We start from the raw sequence: 22,482 nt of genomic DNA on the forward strand, positions 1-22,482 counted from the left end.
TAATCTTCTTTTGAAGCCATCCAAATTGGTGGCTGTCACTGCCTCCTATGAGATCAAATTCCATCATATTTTCTTTTTATCTGTCCTGAAACTTCCATCCTGCTTGTGTCATTTTAGTCCATTCGATTTAATATTTGCTCCCTTTGGCCTTTGGTTCTGTCTCAACAATGACCACACATGTGCAGAAATAGACTGGGACCTCCAGGATGTAAAGCATTGCCACCACTGAGCTACAGCTTGCACTACTAAGGTCTTGTTGCCCTTGACAGAAACTCATATAAAGAGACCTTCCAGCTTTCCTTGCTTTTAAGAGCTTGCTATTCTCTGTTTCATTATTCAGACCCATAGCTTTGATTTCTCTATTATTCTATCCCCAGTTATTCAATTAGCAGGAAGACTTTTCCTTTGTGCTTCCAGTAGCAAAGAGAAAATAAATGGTATGCTCCGTATGAGGCATACACCACTTCTCTATAACATTAAAAGGAACAAAAAGCCAGTTGTTCTGAAGGTCTGTTAATGCAAGAGGACATCTCTTGCTAATGAAAAGCAGAAAAATGCAGTCCACTGTGTAGAATAAATCTGAGTCATCAACACTACTGGCTCTGGGTTTCTAGCAAGGGAGCGTTTAACGAACCAGTGCTTTTCTGTTTATGAGGTCATTTCCAAGACCTTGTGTTTGTATTGCATGCTTACTGCAACACCTTTATGGTCTTATCTGTGATATACAGAATTTCAGTACTAAATGCAATGGTCAATCAACCACACTATGTATGATAAGCTACTGTTTTATAACGGGTTTGCTATTGCAGAGGGCCTTCTTGGTAGTGGCGCCAGCCCTGTGGAATGCCCTCCCATCAGATGTCAAGGAAATAAACAACTATCTGACTTTTAGAAGACATCTGAAGCCAGTCCTGTTTAGGGAACTTTTTAATGTTTGATGTTTTTTCACTTCTTATTTTTATTAATAATATTCTGTTGGGGGCTGCCAAGAGTGACTGGGGAAACCCAGACAGATAGGCGGGGTATAATTAATATTTTATTATTATTATTATTACCCATGCCTGATGCAAGGAATTTGGTCAAGCAGATGTCACCCAAGAAGGACTCCATAAAACCATCAAATAGCAAGGGAACTGAAGGGTCTGCTGTGCTTGGAATTAAGACAATGGAGGGCAAGTCCATCAATAGCAATCCTATACACCATGGAACCTCATGTAGCCAGAATTGCATAATCTGTGCACAAAATGGAGATATCAGAAAGCATGGAGGAACCTTGAGGTTTGCAGAAGTCCCCCCCCCCCAAAAAAAATCCTAATTGTGGCCAGGTAGAAACCCCAGAACAGGCAATGGACGACTGAGCATGCTCAGTGGCCATGGAATGCTAGCTGATGATGTGGAGGGACAGAAAAGCAGGTGAGAGGGGAATAGAATGAATTAGGCTTGGAAAGGGTGTGGCCATCTTGAACAGAAGCATGGGTGAACCATGCTCGGATCCAGCAAGGCAGGTTTGCAGTGATGCTGCTGGACTACAGCTACCATCATCCCTGATTATAGGCCATGTTGGGTGGACTGATGGGAGTTGGAGTTCAACAGTATTTGGGGGTCCACAGGTTCCCGACACCTATCTTAAGAGTTGATCACACATTATAATGAAAAGATTATCAGTCTTTAAACTTCCAATGATAGATTTTAACCTTGTATTGTCTTCAGCATTCCAGAGAAGGTGATTCTACAAGAGGACAACTTGTTGCATTGCCCAACCATTTTTACAAGTGCTCCTCCATATCTAGCAAGCCTATTTTGCTGTGAATATGAATCCATTGTCCGAAGCTCATTTCTTAATGTTTCTGGTTTTCTTTTCTGCAGTTTTTCAGATTTTTGTTGTTGTTGAGAAAAACAGTTATCATCATGCTACCCCCCCCCACGCATCTCAGTTAAATACCAACTGTAGATTCCACATTCCACACATTTTATCATGGTGATATAAATTAAACAATCACATGGTTACTTTCTTTCCCCCTGACAGTCCCATGTCTGGTTTAAATCATCTGCACACACTGTGCTGTTCTTGGCCGCCAACCACTAGTTATCTCTCATGAACTCGACCCTGAGCATTAGCCAGAATGCTTACATAGAGGATAAAGTAGAGGTGCCAAAATAAAACAAAACAAAACAAAAATTCCTTCCAGTAGCACCTTAGAGACCAACTAAGTTTTTTACTTAGTTGGTCTCTAAGGTGCTATTGGAAGGAATTTGTTTGTTTGTTTGTTTCGACTATGGCAGACCAACACAGCTACCTACCTGTAAGTAGAGGTGCCAGTTAGGTTGGAGGACCAGTAATGTAAGCTATGGAGGTGTTGAACTCAGAACCAGGCCATGACACGGAGCTTGATCCCCAGTCTGTCAACCAGAAGCCCTCTGAATCACAAGCCCCAAAACTGGGAACACCTCCTGAGCCATAGTCTCCCAGAGGGGAGATTCTCCTCTCTATACCAGGGTCCTCATGCTCCCCAGTGCCTTCTTGCCAGTGATGGCAATGCACAAGGCAGGAATTGGTGGCTATGGATCACAAGACTCCAGGCCAGAGGACTGCCCCTTTAAAACGTTCCATTCTTCAAGGTGGAGGTGGAGCCTGGGAATGGTAGTTGGCCCCAAAGGCCTCCAATGGTGTTCCTGGTCTTGTTGAAAGTAGGTTGTCTGCTTGGAACTATCCAAGGTCCTGTACACCAGCATGACCCTACAGTACTTTCTACAACAGACTAAATCTCTTTCAGGTATCCATTGTGGTTAGTGTGTTCCTGTTATGATCAAGACATTCATTCATTCAAAGAATTATGCTCTCACAAGGCAGTTTACAGAATGACTTTTTGAAAAACACTTTAATTTACGATACAATATCTTTATTGTCATTGTCCCATACAGAACAATGAAATTGAACTCAACAATTCAAATGCAGCAAATCACATTAATTTAAAGCTAGCAGCAATTGGGACGCAGGTGGCGCTGTGGGTTAAAGCCTCAGCGCCTAGGACTTGCCGATCGAAAGGTCGGCAGTTCGAATCCCTGCGGCGGGGTGCGCTCCCGCTGCTCGGTCCCAGCGCCTGCCAACCTAGCAGTTCGAAAGCACCTCCGGGTGCAAGTAGATAAATAGGGACCGCTTACCAGCGGGAAGGTAAATGGCGTTTCCGTGTGTGACTCTGGCTCTGGCCAGAGCAGCGATGTCACGCTGGCCACGTGACCCGGAAGTGTCTCTGGACAGCGCTGGCCCCTGGCCTCTTAAGTGAGATGGGCGCACAACCCCAGAGTCTGTCAAGACTGGCCCGTACGGGCAGGGGTACCTTTACCTTTACCTTTAGCAGCAATTACAAAGTTACCATGTCAGAATCTTAGCTACCATTTATTAACCAAGCATGGATTAAGATAAAAATGTCTTCAGAGTTCCAAAAGGCAACCACTGAAAAGGCCTGTCCCCTGGTAACAGCTAATGTAACAGCTCTTACTGCCAGGCCAGTCAGATGCTGACCATAACAGGCAGGATCATATAGCTATAAGTATCCTTCAGGTAACCCTGATTCCACACAATTTACATCTTTAAAGGCCAAAGCCAGCACTTAATCTGGTTCTAAAAATAGGAAGTTGAATTGATACCATAGGATCTGAACACCTAACTCCAACAGGCATTCTTACTGCTGCATTCTGTACTAATTTGCAGTTTCCAAATCGTATGCAACAACGGCAGCAAGGATACTCATCGCTAAGTATTGGAAAACCCAAGATCTACCCACCCTGGAAGAATGGCAGATGCAACTGATAGACTATATGGAACTGGCTGAGATGACCGGCAGAATCCGAGACCTGGGAGAGGAGAGGGTTGAAGAAGATTGGAAGAAATTTAAGATATACTTACAAAAATACTGTAATTTGGTTGAATGTTAAGAAGGATGCTAGATCATAAATAATTGAGCACCACTAAATTAGATGGAATTGGGATGATAAGTGAGATTGAGGAAAACATAAACTTTTTGGAGAATTATTAGATTATATTTAAATGAACGGGACATAAGAATGTAAACAAGATGATAAATTGCTGGCAAAAATTTATAATGATGTAAGTGGGAGCGGGAGACGTGAGGGAGTCCAATGAAGTTATGAAACTATGTTTCGATACATGTTATATTGTTTATTGCTTTTGCACTTGTATTTAAAAATCTTAATAAATATTTTAAAAAAATAATAATAATTTGCAGTTTCCAAATCATGTTCAAGGGCAACCTATTGTACAGCACCTTGCGTCAATCAAGACTGGATGTAGCCAAAGAATGTGCCACTGTTACTAGGCCCACTTTCTCTGGAAAGGCTGTGGAACTAGCCAGAGTTGGTATAAAGCACTCCAAGTCATCAGTGCCACATGAGCCTAGGACAAAATGTAGCATATCCCTGTATACATAGTGAGCACTGCCATGTCTGTTATCTGCATGGTGCATTTTGGTTTGCCAGTTCTGGGGAACTAAAAAGCAATGCCCTCTATTCCATGGCACAAACCCAGTGCCTAACTATTGCAGAACTCCCCAGAAGTTGTGGACTATAACTCCCATCACTCCTGACCATTGGCTGGGTCTGATGAGAGTTGTAGTCCACAGTGTCTGGAGTCATCCTGAGGACTATCCTTGGTATAACCACTCCAACAGGCTTTAATCAGCTGATTTGGCTAACTTCCCAATGACTTAAGGGCTGATTAAGAAGAAGGCTATAAAGACATAGGAAAAAAAACCCTTCTTCACAAACATGGACTTTCTCATACTTGAGCTTGCTAATTACACCAGCTGGTTAGTGGTTTTCTGCTAGGAAGAGAGTTGGGAGAGATGAAATCATCAAAGTACCGGTAAGTATTTGTGAGTTTTAACTTTCATGGCATGTTTTGGACACAGTTTGAATAAGTTGCATTCCACATGCAAAAGGATTATGATAAGCAGAGAGGTTGACTATAAACACTGCAAGGAAGGAATAAGGATATTAGGCAGGATTTTGGAGTAGTCTTTATCTCCACCTTTCCTGCAAGGAGTTCCAGGGGAAGAACACAGTTTTCCCTGCACTTTTTTATCCTTACAACAACCCTGTGCTGTAGGGTTGGCTAAGAGATAATGGCTGGCCTAAAGTTCATGAGTGAGATTGATGGCTAACTGAGGATTTGAGCCTGAGTCCCCAAACCCTAGCCTGATGCCATAACCACCCTAACCTCCATCACACTGGACCTTTGGAGAAACGTGTATATGTTTTTAAAGCAGGTAAATATTAGTGACTCTCTCAGTGTTGGTCTTCAGGAAAACCCTAAATACTTCTTTCCACATTGCACTTGGTTGATTTTATGGTGCTGTGCTTCCATAATGGTTTTATATGCCACTGTTTTCTTAAGAGTATTGCACAGATCTTTTGATTAAAATCTATTTGACTGCACTGTGGCTGCATACATGCCACAAATTTAAGGTTCATCATTAAAGCATCACCCCAGAGAATCCTGGGAATCCTGTTGGTTTGTTGAAGGTGCTGGGAATTGTAGCTCTGCGAGGGGTAAATGAAAGTTCCCAGAATTCTTTGGGAGAAGCCATGTGCTTTGAATGTATGGTGCACATGTAGCCTGTATAAAACCTTTACATGAACCCACCACAACCATCAATTCATATGTTTTAAAATGTTATACAGGTATATAAAATACCAGAGGTGATTAACCTGTAACCATCCAAGATGTTGTTGGACTACAACTCCCATCACCCTAACCACTGGCCATGTTGGCTGGGGATGATGGGAGTTGAAGTCCAACAACATCTGGAGAGTCATGCTTTGTATCATTTTCTGGTATCATTGACACTGGTTTGTGGAGACTCTTCAGGGGTTCAGGTTGGAGGTCTTCCCTAGCCCTGTTACATGAGATTATGTAGCTTAGGTGCTAGGGACTGAATCTCAAACAAGGCATGTGCTCTGCTGCTGAGTTAAGAGCCTTCTCCTCTGAGTGTGGCCTTGTGTGGGAATTGTGGTCCAGTGCTTATCTTTGACTACTATGAAGCTACCTAGATGCAATGAAGTAACCCAACAGATGAAATTAACAGCAAGTGTATAACTCCACTGATGCAAACTAAGTTGTGTTGATTCACACACACGTGTACATTCTCGTGCAATTAGTAACAAGCCAATGCTCTTTTATAGTTGATGTTTGTGCCTTGGTTATATATATATATATATATATATCCATGAGAGAGTGGGGGAGAAGGAGAGCCTTGAATAATACATCTGTAAATAGTTCAGATATGTTTACTCAACTAGAAATATTCATAACTGCTATTCATTGTGACAACTTAATTAGATTTATGAAATGGTTTGAGGGGTTTGAACAATCAGAGGAAATGAGAAGGAGGAAAAAAATATTTCATATTTTTATTGTTGTTAAAGGAAAGCGTTTCTGCTGTTGCGGAGGCAATCAACGGGCTGCCATGGAAACACTTTTGCAATGACGACTGTATGTTTCAAAGCAACCCAAAAGAGTATAAATAGTGTATTCTAAGGTTCATGGTATCACACCATGATTTTTTCCCCCTGACCTGGTTATTCAGCAAGCAGGGAGCCCACAAAATACGTAAGCCCAAGTGAAAAAAAATATCCATGCTATTTGAAGTGATTCTTTGTACAACCAACCTCCCTAGGTTTACATGTCCGTAGGGCAAACTCATATGTAGGGGAAATTGTAAATAAATAATGAAGACACTTGTAATATTATTAAATTCTTGAACACGAGCAATGTCACATTTTGTGACTGAGGGTATTGGTGTGGGGGGGGGGGGGAGAAGCAGTGAGGTACCCTTCCACTGTGCTTAGATCCAGCACCATGATCCACTGGATTACTGCACAGAGGCAGATTTGGAGAGCAGAAAGCTGAGGTGGTTTAAGCCAACGACCACCAATCTTTTGAGGCCTGTGGGCACATTTCGAATTTTGAGCTTCTGCTGTGGGCACAACCCCCTCTGGTCGCTTCTCTCTTCCTCCTCCCAGATCAAACTCTCTGCCCTGTTCCCAAGAGACAGAAAATAAAAAAGGGTACATGCACAAATACTTTGCTTTTGCAAGGGTTCTGGGTAAAAGTCAGATCAAGCAGAATTAATATGAGCCTTATTCAGCGTGTGGAACTGAAAGAGGACATGAGAAGGAGCACCACTCTATCTACTTCATCCGCCAGCTCTATCTACTTTTCAACAGAGAAAAAGCTAAGCATCCTCACCACCTCATGTCCAAGAGGGCATTATGTTTTGAGGGCTACTGAAAAGGAGGAGAAGGAAATCTTTTATCCTAAATGTCCAAGAAATCTTGCTGCCCTGCACTGTTTCCTTCTGCCATGAAAGACAATAAAACGTGCTGAGTGCATCAGTGCATGGCTTTCATGAGCAATCTTCTTATAAATGAGTACAAATAAGGTACATTGGTTATAAAAACATTTATCATAGGAATCAGCAGGCCACTGCTGGCTCTGTAGCAATGGTAATGGTGATAGCTTGAATAAACAAGCAGTGAAGTTGTAGCTGAAAGGTTGCTAAGAGTTCAGGGAATGTAAGAAGTGCAGTAGAAATAGGCATTCTCTTGAAAGTTACAGAATCATAATGCAGATTCACGTCTGTTAACCAGTTTTCCCCACTGTATTATTTTTGGCCAGTGTTTTAGAAAACAGATACCATTTTTGTAACCTTTTCAGTATCGTTTTTTTGTATATGCTGCAAATACATGTGAGAGAAACAGTCTGAATGAGACCAACAAAGGGTATTCTAAGAAATGCTATGCTTAGATGGTATGTTCATCATGTACAAATGTGGGACCAGAGATTATAAATGCCATGGAGCTGGGTGGTGATTAATTCTTACAGTTATCCCATAAATATCTAAAAATAGCTGTTTCATTCTTTTCATCTCTTAAAATCAAAGGAATAATATCGAATGAGGCTATGTTTACTCTTCTGAGGTCAAGGCTGGAAACGGAGCGGGGATCAGATTGTGTACATAATTGCTGTCCAAAGCCTGATTTATCTTTTTATTTTTGAGGGAATAAAATGCAGGCCTGGAAACTTTGCCACCTTCATTTCACCTGAAAAGTGGTGGTGGTGGGGATGTAAGAAGAAGAAGAAGAAAATCTATTGCAGTAACAATTTTGTCATGTGGCACTACTCTTTCTACAGACACACTTTCTTGACCAAGTGAGCAGCACTGGACACAACAAAATTTACTTCTGAATAAACATGTTTGGTGTATATGTGAGATTAAGATTTTTATGCCCCAGTGTGCGTCACATAACACTTGTTTACACTGAATTGCATTTGTGATTTTACTGCTCATTCACTCAGTTTGGAGAAATCCTTTTGAAGCTTTTCGCAATCTCTTTCCTGTTAACCACCCTGAATAGAAGTGTTTCACTAAAACATTGTATTTTTAATTCTACAGTTATAATTATAAAGCTATACAAGTCCTGCTGAAAACCTGTCATGGTAAAAGCCTCAGAAGGGGGGGGGGGTAGGAAATGTACAGGCTCCATTTTCAATGAGAGAAAGCCAGTGTGGTGTAGTGGTTAAGAGTGGTAGACTCGTAATCTGGTGAACCGGGTTCGCATCTCTGCTCCTCCACACGCAGCTGCTGAATGACCTTGGGCTAGCCACACTTCTTTGAAGTCTCTCAGCCCCACTCACCTCACAGAGTGTTTGTTGTGGGGGAGGAAGGGAAAGGAGAATGTTCGCCGCTTTGAGACTCCTTAGGGTAGTGATAAAGCGCGATATCAAATCCACACTCCTCCTCCTCCTCCTCCTCTTCTTCTTCTTCACTGGCATAGTTATACAGAGCTAACCTTAGCATGGGACAGGCAAACTGCAAATGAGACTTTGCCTTATTCAGCAACATTTTGGTTGTATATTTCTGTCTGCCAGGAAGAACAAAAGGAAAAGGATGGAAAACTCAATGCATCCTTTAAGGTTAATGGAATACCCTCCCCAGGAAGACCTGCCCTAGCACCTACTGTAGCACCCTGCTTGTGGTTAACGCTTAGCTGGAATGAAATATTCAACGCAGCAATAGAGAAATTAAAATAATAATTTATTTGTCAGACAAATAAATATGAGGCACAGTGGTATATGGTTACCAAGCTCTGGCCTGGTCTCCTGCCATTCTGGCCAGCACTTATATTTCCTTAATCCAGCCCCCTTGCTCCTCCTGTGGCTGCCTCTGTCCAATCAGCCTGGTTGAAATTCCTATTGGCTGTTTGCTGAAACCAATCACAAAAGATACACCCATTTCCTTCTGCCCTTTTATGGGAAACAAAAAGCTATATATTCTTCTATCTATAAATGACAAATAAGTAGTAATATATCTTACATGTGTCTCAACAAGGAACCTTAATTACCAGCTCACCTCGCCCTATTGCCCTCCAAAACAAATGGTTTAATCTTAAATTTTTATCTTAAACAGATGTCAAGGATCATCATTGAAAGATCTCCTTCTCTTGAAGGTCTTTTAAACAAAGGCCTGACAACCAGTGCTCTAATGATGTTTCCTGCTTGGCAGGGGGGGCTAGGCTGGTAGCTGATGGCCCCTGTGATCTCTTCCAACTATATGAAATAAGAATCTAGCATAAGGATTTAACAATTCTTAGCTTCTAATTCCTCTGCATAATTACATTTAAGCCAATATATTTAATACATAACATAAATAACCTTTTAAAAGGAAAAGAAATTTTAAAAGGATCTCAGTTTAAGAAAGAAACAACTTTAGAAAAAGACTTCCCAAAATACTCTCTTCCTTTCTGCCAGCTAGTTGCCTTTTTCACTGCTCTTGACCTTTCAACCTTAGGAAAATATGGCTCAAGTTGAATGGGAGGCACATGGTTTTATTTTACTATTTACCCACTCTTAACTATGTTTTTCTCTGCTTTTTTATCTTCTGTAATATGTAGGGTCAGTGTAACCTTGGCTGTCAGCCTGTAATTCCCTTTGACTTTGAGAATTGTTTTCTGCTATAAATCAGGGGCCCCCCTTGTCCAGGAGAATAAACATCTTGCCAAGGTTCTTAGGCAGCTGCTCTTCTGCCTGGCATGAAACATTTGAAAATCTTTAAGCTCATTTTAAGATACAGGCCCTGATCAAGCCTCAATAAAAATGCAGGCTATGATTAGATGCCTCACTACCTTTTTTTTGGGGGGGGGATGCCAAGCAAAGATGGCAAGAGTGCTAACATCTTGTCCCATTCAGCTGGCAGCAAGAGGGTTCTTTGAATTAACATCTCCAGCCTAAATGAATCACATATAGAGTTGAATATTACTCTGTCTGCTAAATGTTATCAGCCATGTGAATATGGATACCTAACTATTTGACAGTGACGAAATCAATATGGGCTTCCTGTTCAAGGGCCTAGACAGATAAATCCACCTATGGGTAAGATAATTTTTAAAAGTCAAATAAACATATTCAGACAGATGTATTACATGGCAGCAGATGTACAAACATATAAGAATATTATTAATCACAGTAGCATTTTAATAGCTGAAGAGAGATGTAGCATGGCACATATGTTGTATCCTATCACTGGCATAGTAACGTGGCTCTCTTCCTTGTGGAAAGCAGAAGGGGATTGATAGCAATATGGTTCATTGCTTTTTCATTAGCTGATATGCTCAATACATCCAGGTGTTTGAATTGTCTGACTGTAGAACATTCATAATTGGAAAAATCTAGGACTGAACATGTTCAAAATGTTTCTGCAGAGTAACAGTTGTATTTAACATTTCATCAAGTTAATTACTAGCACTTTGGAGCTCTTTAGAAGGTCACATAAATCATAACTAGATAGGTCACTGGTGGCAAAATAACATTCCCAAGAATAATGGAAAAGGAGATTTATAGAAAATAAAGCACAACAGTTCTTGGGTTAGAACAAACTAACTTGAAACCACCACCATCCAGTATATATGAACAGCAGAATAGGGGATCCTGAAGTTGCCAAAATCTGTGGCACCATCCATGCAAAAGAGAGGGGTAAACACAGGCATAGGGGTACCCTAAGACTTGCAGAGCCCCAAAAATATTTTGTGGAAACCTAAAGAAAGTACTATCTTGGCTGTCTCTTACTGCAGATCAGGTCATTGAGCCTAACTGCTTGGGGAGGAGGAATAAAAACTCACAGGGAGAGGGAATAGAATGGCTGGCTGGTACCCTGAACAGGAATACTCCACACTGCAACATTTTGTTGCAGGACTCTTTAGAATCAAGGAAATTGCATCATTGCTATTCTCCAACTATTTCATTGCCTTCAATGTTTGCCTACACTCCTTCCTACTCTACAAGCCTCAAGTTTTCCTTGCTTAGAAAAAAATAATCCCTTAGGGATGCATTCTTAAGCTAGAGGTCAAATTCATTTGATTTGCTTGGAAGATGTTTGTTTTTTAAAAAACAACAACAACACCCAGTTAGTAAGATGCTTAAGGGATATGCAAAAGCTTACTTGTGCATATATGATATATAGATGCCTCACTAAAGTTGGATAAATAAGAATGCAAAGAAATTTCAAGGGTCCCATATTTCGCAGCCTCTGTTGATGTGACTTGCCACAAATGTTTGCCTGTAAAAATAAAGGACATTCATGTGAAACTCAGAAGCAGTTATACTTTTTAGTCTTCTAATCTGCTGCTGCTTTGATTTTGTTGTCTTTGGCAGATTGCGTTATTTTAAATTGTTTCTGCTTTTGCTGTTTTATTGTTAGAGAGCCTTAGGAAATTCGGTTTACACTGAAAAGTGATGTACCAATTTGAGAAATCAGGGTGTGTACTGTAAGTGTGTGAAGGAGAGTGATTGCAGCCTTAGTCCAGCTTTCTGCTTGTGTGTAAACCCTCCATGTGAGTTGTGTGTGTGTGTGTGTGTGTAATTTGCTCACCTCCCTGAAACCCCATCCCACAGTCTGTGGGAGGTGACAGTCTGAAGTAGGGAGCCTAATCTACTCCCTGCATAACAGGCCTTAACTGTAGGGTGGAGAAGGCTCCCTGCTTCACACAATGCCCTCCATGAACTGGAGCGTGCCAGGGGTGGCAAGACAATGGTTGAAGCTTAGTGTGGACCCACCACCCCACTTGCCAAGTTCATGTGGACGACCTACATCTGAGCAGACTACGTAAACAGGGCCTGTGCTTCTTCATCAGTGATGTAGAAAAGTGTTGACTAAAAGAAGCCAGTATGTTCTGAACCAAAAAAATCTGTTGAGCAGAAAAAATGCAAAATGGCTAATATTAAAAAAAAAAAATCTCCCTACTGTACATTGTCCAATTTTGATTCCCCCCACCCCCAGTTGTAACTCCTTTAAACATTCTGTTGCTCTACACTGCAGCAGAGTGGGCTTGGCTTGGTTGTTGACACCACCGTGACAATGAGTGTTGTGGTCCCAACTGCACTTTCCTGCTTTCGGAGTGTAAACCAGGAAAGAGAAGATTTTAAAGAACCTAATACAAGCTGTACAGGGATATAAGATACACAAAACACCCAAGCTTGGAGATTAATTGACACTAAACATCTGATCTGCATGCGTAAGTGGAAGAGATGTCATTAGCAGGAGTCAATTATGGCTTAAATGGTTTCAACAAATGCTGGCTCATAGTATTTACAGAAGCTCAGCAGCAAAGCCACATTTCCCCCATTTTCGTAAACTCTGTAATTTAGCATTTGGTGGAAAGAAGAGTCATATCCTCTGGCTTCTCATAGCATTATGAAATATATTTCAAAGCTCCACTAAAAGGCATCTTAATAAATAAATAAATAAATAAATAAATAAATAAATAAAATGTACACATATCTATTAGCAATCACATACCCAGCTTGCTATTCAAAATAATATAATAGCAGCCCTTTGGACTGAGACGAAACATCCATTTACTCTAGCATACTGTTAGCCCAAAGTGATCTGGCAGGTACTGGCTATGCACACGCCAAATATTCAAAGCACATTTAAAGCGCTACTAATCACCGAGCTGTAGTTTGCTAAAGGTGTCAGGGACTGTAGCTCTCTGATGGGTAAACTATAGTGTGCAGGATTCTTTTTTGGTGGAGAAATGTGCTTTAGATTTGCTTTTAATGCATGGTGGGTATGCAGCCACTTGGTGGAAGTACACAAAACAGACACTAAGGGAATAGATCTCCTGCACCGTTGCTACCCTAATACATGGCAGGACTGACCCTACTATGTGGCAGGGCGAAGCAGCTGCCTCAGGCGACAGATTATCCGGGGCAAGGAGTAGCAGTGAGATGTTGGGAGGACAGAGCGATGCTTGCTGTGGATGCCACGTATGTAAAGAAACCACACATACATACACACTGGGCTCTGTTTTCAGAATATGTATTTACTGTACTGTATTCAAATAAATGGGGATAGAACTTGCTCTTTAATTGTTTTTGTTGAAAAATTACAACTGCTTCCTTTTGAAGCAAAGGCATTACAGTGGTACTTCAGGTTAAGTACTTAATTTGTCCCGGAGGTCCGTTCTTAACCTGAAACTGTTCTTAACCTGAAGCACCACTTTAGCTAATGGGGCCTCCTGCTGCTGCCACGCCGCTGGAGCACGATTTCTGTTCTCATCCTGAAGCAAAGTTCTTAACCTGAGGTACTATTTCTGGGTTAGCGGAGTCTGTAACCTGAAGCATATGTAACCTCGGGTACCACTGTATATACATGATCAGAAATTCTAAATAAAACACATAGTGGTTGAGGGGTCATGACCTCAGATGTAAGGGGTGGTTCTAAATTGGTGTAGTTAAAGGAGGGGATGACTACAAAACCAAGATAGTTTTTCTCCTTACCCCACTGAGTAAGGGAAGGGAAGGTTGTTAGCTTTGGAGATGTACCTCTCATGTTGCTAAACATGTCAAACAATTTGGACAATATATTTCAGTGTCCTCCAAACACATTACACTCTGTGAACCTTTTTATTTACTATTGCATTTTCCTTTTAGTATAAAACAGCAGCCACGATACAGCACTTTAAGCAGAAGATAATGAGTCATTAAGAGAAGATATTCAGTAAATACCTGCATCTGTGTTTAGGCCATTAAAATGCCCTGGAATTGTTTAGTAGTTTCTGCTGCAAAGGAAAGTATGGCACATCCTTGATCTTAAAGTGGTTTGGGGCTAATGTGTTAGCATTCTGGATGAACAGATTCAGTCCATGTTTATCCTGCTGCACTCTCTGCCAGTAATAAACCTATCAAGTGATTAGACTTGTGTCAACATAGAGGACTACATGGTGGCCAAAATACGCTGAGGATGTTGCGTGTAAGTCCCCATGAAAACAGTGGATACTACTTCTGAGTAAACAGATTTAAAATTATGCAACATGTTAGCAAGACTAATGTAACACAGTGACTAAGGGTGAAACTGGATGTGACTTTTATCACGTAGTTTGGTGCTGCATAGCTGTTTCTTGTTTAATAAATGGGGTGGAGTGGGGAGTAGGACTGGGAAATTGGCATCGTGAAGGAAGCTTTAACCCCCGGTGTTATGTACTGAAGTTCCCCCAGCAGGGGGATACTGTAGATAGTTTTCACTCAGGTCCACATATGCAAATAAGGGATTGAAAGTGACGTTCAGTGATTGGATAGTTACAGAAAGTTGTTACAGTTGCGTTGTACTGGAGCTCTATATAAGCAGGCTGGCTGAACCCTTCAGTTCAGTTCTGTTCTGTGAATAAACAAGAGCAGTTTGAAGAATCACTGTGTCGTCTGATATGTTCACCTACAACTCAACACCCTGCTTGCCTGAGTCCCAGTTGGAATCAAGCCTACCCCTTATGCCTGCTATTCACTATGCAAGAAAAACGACAGGTATAGTATATGGACATGGAAATAGGTGAGCCTGTATTTTATTTTGACAGGCAGCACAGTAACCCATAAGATAGACCCCTACCCCTAAGTTAGCCTTGCAAATTGCCATATAACTCTGCTTATGTCTTAAAGGAGGCTTACCTCTGAATACTGTAGTTCTGCAATTGATTTATTTAGCTCTGTAAAGAGACTTGCTTTTACAACCGAGTATTTCCCCCTTTTGTCCCATTAAAACCTTTGAAGGGCTGTCTTTTGTGGGGAATTATATTCTGTTCTTCTCCAAGGAGGCTCACCTGGCTCCTTCGTTACATATCTTTAGATGCCAGGCATTCCTCTCCTCTCAGGCCTTTGGCTAATTGAGCAGTCTATGGCCTTTTGAAATGTGTTTGTGGGATGTGTGGATTGGTTTTGTTTCTTATTAGGGCATGTGTTTTTGTGTTTTTATATAGTAAACTGCCCCGTGGTCTTCAGATGAAGCATGGTATAGAAATTTAATGAAACAAATAAATGAATAAATTCTTACCACAGTGTAAACTTTAGCTCTTCCTAGATCTGTTAATGTTTCTGCTGCAAGACACAAGCACCATGGCCAGCCCCACCATTAGGCAAAGTGAGATGACTGGCTCAGGTGGCATAGGGTATAGTAGCAGTAGCCCCTGGCTCTTCCTCCTTAGCTCCCCAGCCATTTGTGGCATCTCCTTATCCCTGATTAAATACTCTTATTCCCAGACAAGTCCTATTCAACAGCTTAGTGTACGTAATCTTACATAATAATCCTTGGATGCATTCTCAAAAGTGCCAATGAAAATTTATACTTGTGTCTGTTGGTATCATTTCTGCTATCATTGCCCAGATTTGCTCATGTTTTCAGCACAACAATAGGATGTAACGTTATCATGACAACAAATGTCAGTACTATATTATGACTACTGGGAGGGGGGGAGGCTGTTCAGAAGCTGCTCCAAAACTGTTCAGAAGCTTCCAAACTCTGGTTAGATGCAATGCACTACATAAATATTTGCTTTAGAATGACACTCCAGAGAGATGTGCAGGGAATCTTAGCCCTCTACATTGCTGGTGGTGATTCAGAGGCTCCTAAAGTAGAATTTAGCTTGTAAAGTGTACTTTGTTGTTAAGCCTGGTACATCACGGTCACAAGAAAAGATTTTGAGCAAATGTCATATCAGGTGATTCACTGTTACACGTCCCAAATATTACTCATTTGTGTATGTATGTGTGTGTGTGTATGCCTGCATGCATGCAGGCTGTTAAGATCCAACTAAACAAGGTCTTAATGGCAAAATGGAAGTGACATATGGTTGGTGCTTGCCTTGTTAGGGTATTAGGATTTCCTAGGTGCTCTTGCCTCAAGACAATTGTCCTTTTGTGATCACATGCATGGCACAGCAAAGACTGATAAATCTGACATGCACAATCCTATGGATTAGGCATGAGAAAACACAAGACATTGCTAGGGGAAATCTTATCAAGTCTATCCTTGACTTCCCCTCCCCCACAGTAGTTTGTGCACATAACAAATGGGTATATACTGCTTTGGTTTGGAATAGAAACCTCTCCTCCTCCAGCTTAGCAGAACATGAGATCAAGTGTGTTATAATTAATGGACTTGGGAGATCTGGGTTTAAATGTTTGCTCAGCCATGAAACTCATTGAGTCGATCATTATGTCACACCTCAAGTAGCTGTTGTGAAAATAAAAATGGCCAGAGCTCAAGTGTGCTCTGCTGAGCACTTTGGAGAAAAGATACACTACAAACGTGAATAATAAATAAGCATGTGTATTGGGTGGGTTATGCTGATGGGTGTGATTAACAGAGATCATATCTATTTTTATGTGCTTTCTTTTTTCCCTAGAACTTTAATACATGTTGTATACAGTGGTACCTCTGGTTACGTACTTAATTCGTTCCGGAGGTCCATTCTTAACTTGAAACTGTTCTTAACCTGAAGCACCACTTTGGCTAATGGGGCCTCCCGCTGCTGCTGTGCCGCCGCCACACGATTTCTGTTCTCATCCTGAAGCAAAGTTCTTAACCCCAAGGTATTATTTCTGGGTTAGCGAAGTCTGTAACTTGAAGCGTATGTAACCAGAGGTATCACTGTAATACCTTTTCTGCCACCCTGCTCTGCTATACGCAAGGCTCGTGTTAGGTTGAACATTGTCTAAACATGCCTATGTCTTTGTTTTGACTTAGTTATACTTGAGGAAATTCACCTTTTTTGTCATGTTGTAGGGATGTTCACACACTTTGGGAAGCCTTGTTTCATAGTACTCCACCTACCGGCAGATGCTCAGATTGTTAAATTTAGTCTGTTAATAAAATTCAGAGGCAGTTTTAGACTATTGAATTGCACAGGAAGCATTTCTTTGGATCAGTAGTACTTTGTAGAAAATTTTGTTTACTAACATTCAAGTTAAAGAGCTTGTATGGCTTTTTATATATAAAAAGGAGATGTTCCTAAATTATGTATTCCAGATATTCGCATCTTTCACTCGTGGCAAAATGAACAAAACAACTGGAAGATTCACCAAAGGAAATTTATAAGAAATGAATTGGTGAAATTCTAAATACTGTAAGTAACTTTTCCAGTAAGATTAAAGAAAGTATAATCTTCCCAGAGGTATTCAGCTTCTGACTCCCTGCAGAATGAGTATATACCATGATGCCACCTGCAGTAAAAGCAGAAGCACTACATTAGTCTTTAATTATTATTTCTGTAGCAGTTGAAGCCTATAATTTGTAGTCCCCTTTCTTAGAGAGTGCACAGTCTCCAAACAAGTTATTGTGCATTTAAACATTCCCTCCCTTTGAGACGCATGTAGTTTATCCCAAAATAAGGAACATTAGTGAAAAATAAACTGATTGTTGTATGATTGTATACAGTGCTTTTTTCAGGGGGATGGGGATGTGGGGGTACACATACCCCTAAACATTTTGTGAATCTAAGTTTGGCCTCATTGAGGGGCAGTATTTCAATATGAGTAGGAAAATGAGAGTACCCCTAAACATTTTTTTGAAGAAAAAAAAGCACTGATTGTATATACTTATTTCCAGAGGGGTAGCAAAATCAACAAAGTCTTGTGCCACCTTACACATTTTGTTTATAGCATCAGTTTTCATGGACTCCAGTGCACTTCACTTCATGCATCTAATGAAGTGGACTCACTAGGTTCGTCTTAATTTTAAGTAATTAAATGTCACAAAGCCTTACACTGCAACCCTGTGCAAACCTCATTTAGTTGTGGGACTTACTTCCATTTAGGCAGGTAAAAGGACTGCAGCCTAACAGAAAAAAATTCTATACATAAGTCCCATTGAGTTCAAGGGAGCTTACTCCCAGGTAAACGCATATGCCCCTGACTGTAGGAGTTTTTGAATGAATTGGAAATTGCAAGGGGACATCTGCATCAGGGAAGCAACATTGGAATGCACTGAGTTGCTGAAACAACGTCTGCTGCTTGGGGCTAGTGAAATAAGGCAGCATCCTGACTCTGTAACTAAAGAAGGTCAAGTCTAAAACAACGCGCACACAGCCCTTCCCTAAGAGGGGCGACTCCCCGCTCGTTGTCAGGCCGCCTTTGTCCTGCTTCCCTTGCCGTCGGTCCTCGGGAAGTAAAGGCTTCCTCAGCCGATGGGATTCTGGGAGTTGTAGTCTTTTCACCCCAGCCCGCTCTGTAGACGCCCAGCTGTAGGGGCGAGCCTGGGAACTACCGCTGGCATAGGCCGGTGTGTCCTGCCGCTAAGATGGCGGCTCCCTTGGTGCTGCTGCTCTTGGTGGCCGTGACAGTTCGGGCCGTGCTGTTTCGCTCCAACCTGGCCGGGCTCATCTCGGAGAGGGTGGAGGTCGCGTCCCCTTTAAATGCCTGGAAGCGAGGTGAGAGGCCTGAAGCTAGGAGGGGGCGGCAGGAGGGGTAGGCGGCGGGAGGTGGACATCTCCCTGGAAGGACGGGACCCCAAGCCCTCCTCGTGGGCTGCCTTCTGACGGCCGGACCCAGGACCTCTCGTGGGAAGGGGGGTGGGCGATCTGCCGCCGCCCTTCGACCTGTGCCCTGGTGCTAAGCGCTCCTTGGGCGCGGAGAGGGTTTCAAAAAGTGCACCCGCGGGAGAGGCTGCCAGAAGGGCTCCTCTTCCCATTGCATGGCAGAAGCCTTTCTTCGCATGGAGAAACAGTACTGTAATTAATGGGGGGGAACTTCACCTGTTGAATTTGCCCCCTCAATTTTTTTTATTGATTTTCCAAAAAAAATTTAAACAAACAAACATAAATCTCAACCGTATTTAAACCAAACTTAGTGACATTGTTAAGTGACTTCCTCATATCCCCATGGTTGAATTTCAGTGTATATCATTTTAACGGTTTTCCAAAACCAATATTCTTATAAAATTAACTTAATCACTTAACATCTTTCTTTCCAATTCAGCATTAAACATATTAATTCATCACATTACATATTTAAATCCTAAGCCTATCTGGTATTTGCAAGCTTTTCCAATTAATTTGTTGAATTTCTTTTTACCTGTTCTTCATGTCCCAAGGGCACAGGAGCCTGCAAAGTAAACGAAACAAAAAGAAGTAACTCTGTTTTCTCTCTGTACAATTAATGTCTGCAGAAAAGGGCCACGTGGTGTAATAGGAAGAGGGCTCTTCTGGGCAACAGAAAACAACCTGCTGAGCTCTAGTCAACTGTTTGCTGCTGTTAAAGGGTTACAATTAAAGCCATTCAAATTTCTTTTTACTTTATTTCTGTCCCCCTGTTTCCCTGTGATCAAATACCACATAAGGCGCATATAACATTCAAGGGGTGTTTACCCAGCTTCTACCATCAAAAGAACTGGTAGCTAAAAATATGACTTCTCTTTGTAAAACTTCTGTTATAAAAGAAATAATAATTTGCTTTCTCTGTGTTAGTTAATAATGGAAAACTCTGGCAACTGGAAGTATGTCATCTGACAACCAGTACGTTAGTATGTACCAGTTATATCAGGCATAGGCAAACTTCAGCCCTCCAGATGTTTGAGACTACAATTCCCATCATCCCTAGCTAACAGGGCCAGTGGTCAGGGATGATGGGAATTGTAGTCCCAAACATCTGGAGGGCTGAGTTTGCCTATGCCTGAGTTATATGAAATGCATATGTATGTATGTATGTATGCATGTATGCACACACACACACACACACACACACACACACACATAAAATGGTCAGCAAAATTTTCAAAACCAAAAACAATTCAATTCAAAATGCTGTTTTTGACCTTTCAAGCGCATGCGACAGCAATACCTGAAGGATCACCTCTCCCTATGAGGACCACCAGCCCATGTCCTGCAATCATCATCGGAGTGTGTTCTCTGTGTGGCCCACCTGAGAGAAGAGTGGAGGGTGGTAAAAACAAGAAGGGACCTTTTCAGTGTTGCCTCGCCATCTGTAGAATGCTATTTTCAGGAAGGTGCTCCTGGTGCCATTTCTGTCAGTTTTTAGGTGCCAGGCTAAGACTTTATCCAGGGCTTTGGTTAATTAAAGTTGTTTCCTGTGGTGGTGCTCATCAATTAGTGGGATGGGTAAGATTTTGCCCATATGAATTTATTCTTGGATGAGAATTTCTATGTCTTGTGTAGTTAGTCTTTCAAATTTACTCTGATTTTAAATTGTTTTTATATGCTGTGATTTATTGTTGTCAATGTCACTTTAAGACTCTTTAATGTAAAAAGCAACTCGTGAAACAGAATAACTAATAAAATAACAATACATAAGATATGTTTAAGTGGTGAATTTGTGTTTGGATCTATATGAATGAACCCTCACTATTTTCAATCTTGGGCATTTAAACCAATAACAGCGATTTTGCATGTTTTTTTCAGTGGTTGAGGGGCTAGCCTTACTTGATTTGGGCGTGTCTCCATACTCTGGTGATGTATTTCATGAAGTAAGTATGCAATGATTCATTTTTATAAAATATATTGAAATGCTATTTATCTTGGAAATTCTGAAGTCAAGAGGGCATGGTAACTGATGTAGAGGGTCTTTGAGACACTGCACAGAATCCTGTTACTCCCTTCTCACTTCTGATAGGATGAGATGGGATTGGCTGGTTTTAACATTTTGGCATCATGCTAATTGGTTATTTCTGGTGATTTGTCATCCTTGGGCAGAGCAGAGGTTGCATTGTTTTTGTATATTTTAATTGCTGCAAAAAAATTTTTTTTAGAAAAGGGTATCTAATAAATTTACTGAAGTTATATGTGCACATATAGTTAGTGTAACAGGACAATCTGGGGGGTTGGAAGGGTTGTCTGCATCTTTCATATCCTCAACCAGCTTTTCCTCAGTGTACTGTGGAAGTTACTGAATATCTGAATCTCAAGTAACTGATACTTTTGCTCTGGTTCTCAAGTAATTTATTCTTTTATTCTGTTGTTATTCACTCTGGAAGTTTATTTTCAAATGAAAAGACTGCTATAAAACATTAATTAAAATAAATGAGCCAATACAATTCCACATTGTGAGTGAGAATTGCATACAGGGAGCTCACAAAGATCTGCTCAGGACTGGTCCAAGACTTCCTGAGGCAAAGGTCAAGATGGCAAACTTTCCATGTACAGTACATGAGTTGCCCAGTCTGACAGCTGAATTTTATTTCAACACTGGTGATGGTACAATGCCAGCAATAGCAATTTTAGGGCAGTAGGCTGGCTTAGGAGTGCAGGCCAGGCCATGTGACACACACAGCTCTGTCTTCCTATATCCTGCTGCTTCTGTCTGCTCCTCAGAACTTGCCACCTGAAGTGGCTGCCTTACTCTTACTCTGCCTTACATTTAGAGGACATCTGAAGGCAGCCCTGTTTAGGGAAGTTTTTTATGTGTGACATTTTAATGTATTTTTAATCTTTGTTGGAAGCCACCCAGAGTGGCTGGGGAAACCCAGCCAGATGGGCAAGGTACAAATAAATTATTATTATTATTATTATTATTATTATTATTATTATTATTACTCTACCTAATACTAGGGTTGGCCCTACTCCCGTTCCTCTGATCAACTTGATACAAGGAAGGAAATACCCAGGGAGGTTTTTTTCCCCAGGAAGACTTTTCCATAATTATAATGGCTATATAAACTTCTTTTGGATGGGAAATCGTATTTGTCCAGTGTAAACTCAGAGGATTTGTTATTTGTTAGCCTGAAGAAGGCAGTAGCTGACCTAACTATGCATTATAATTGGAGCATGACTGGAAATGTAAAAGCAATTGGTGTTTGCTCCGTAAGATAAAAGGGATGCGGGTGGCACTGTGCGTTAAATCACAGAGCCTAGGACTTGCCAATCAGAAGGTCGGTGGTTCAAATCCCCGCAATGGGGTGAGCTCCCATTACTTGGTCCCTGCTCCTGCCAACCTAGCAGTTCGAAAGCACATCAAAGTGCAAGTAGATAAATAGGTACCGCTCTGGCAGGAAGGTAAACGGCGTTTCCGTGAACTGCTCTGGTTCGCCAGAAGTGGCTTAGTCATGCTGGCCACATGACCCGGAAGCTGTATGCCATCTCCCTCGGCCAATAAAGCAAGATGAGCGCCGCAATCCCAGAGTCGGCCAT

The 22,482-nt window shown here is 41.3% G+C and overlaps 1 protein-coding gene and 2 long non-coding RNA genes across 3 annotated transcripts in view; 2 read left to right on the forward strand and 1 right to left on the reverse strand.

The window, feature by feature from the left end:
- Positions 1-22,482, forward strand: part of LOC307218050 — a 125,772-nt gene that overhangs the window by 51,802 nt on the left and 51,488 nt on the right. The window lies entirely within an intron of this gene.
- LOC307218171 lies at positions 17,421-18,410 on the reverse strand. The gene is made up of 2 exons (XR_013839850.1): positions 18,150-18,410; positions 17,421-17,566 (listed from the first exon to the last, which is right to left on the reverse strand). It is a non-coding gene; the product is annotated as an uncharacterized lncRNA (long non-coding RNA).
- The window catches only part of PIGU (phosphatidylinositol glycan anchor biosynthesis class U), a 28,351-nt gene continuing 24,394 nt past the window's right edge, over positions 18,526-22,482 (forward strand). The window contains exons 1-2 of the mRNA XM_079979645.1: positions 18,526-18,771; positions 20,758-20,822. Of these exons, the coding sequence (XP_079835771.1) occupies positions 18,642-18,771; positions 20,758-20,822 (195 nt within the window). The 5' untranslated portion in view covers positions 18,526-18,641. The remainder of the gene's footprint in view (positions 18,772-20,757; positions 20,823-22,482) is intronic.

Source organism: Podarcis cretensis (assembly GCF_951804945.1).
Source record: "Podarcis cretensis genome assembly, chromosome: 6".
Classification (NCBI taxonomy): domain Eukaryota; kingdom Metazoa; phylum Chordata; class Lepidosauria; order Squamata; family Lacertidae; genus Podarcis; species Podarcis cretensis.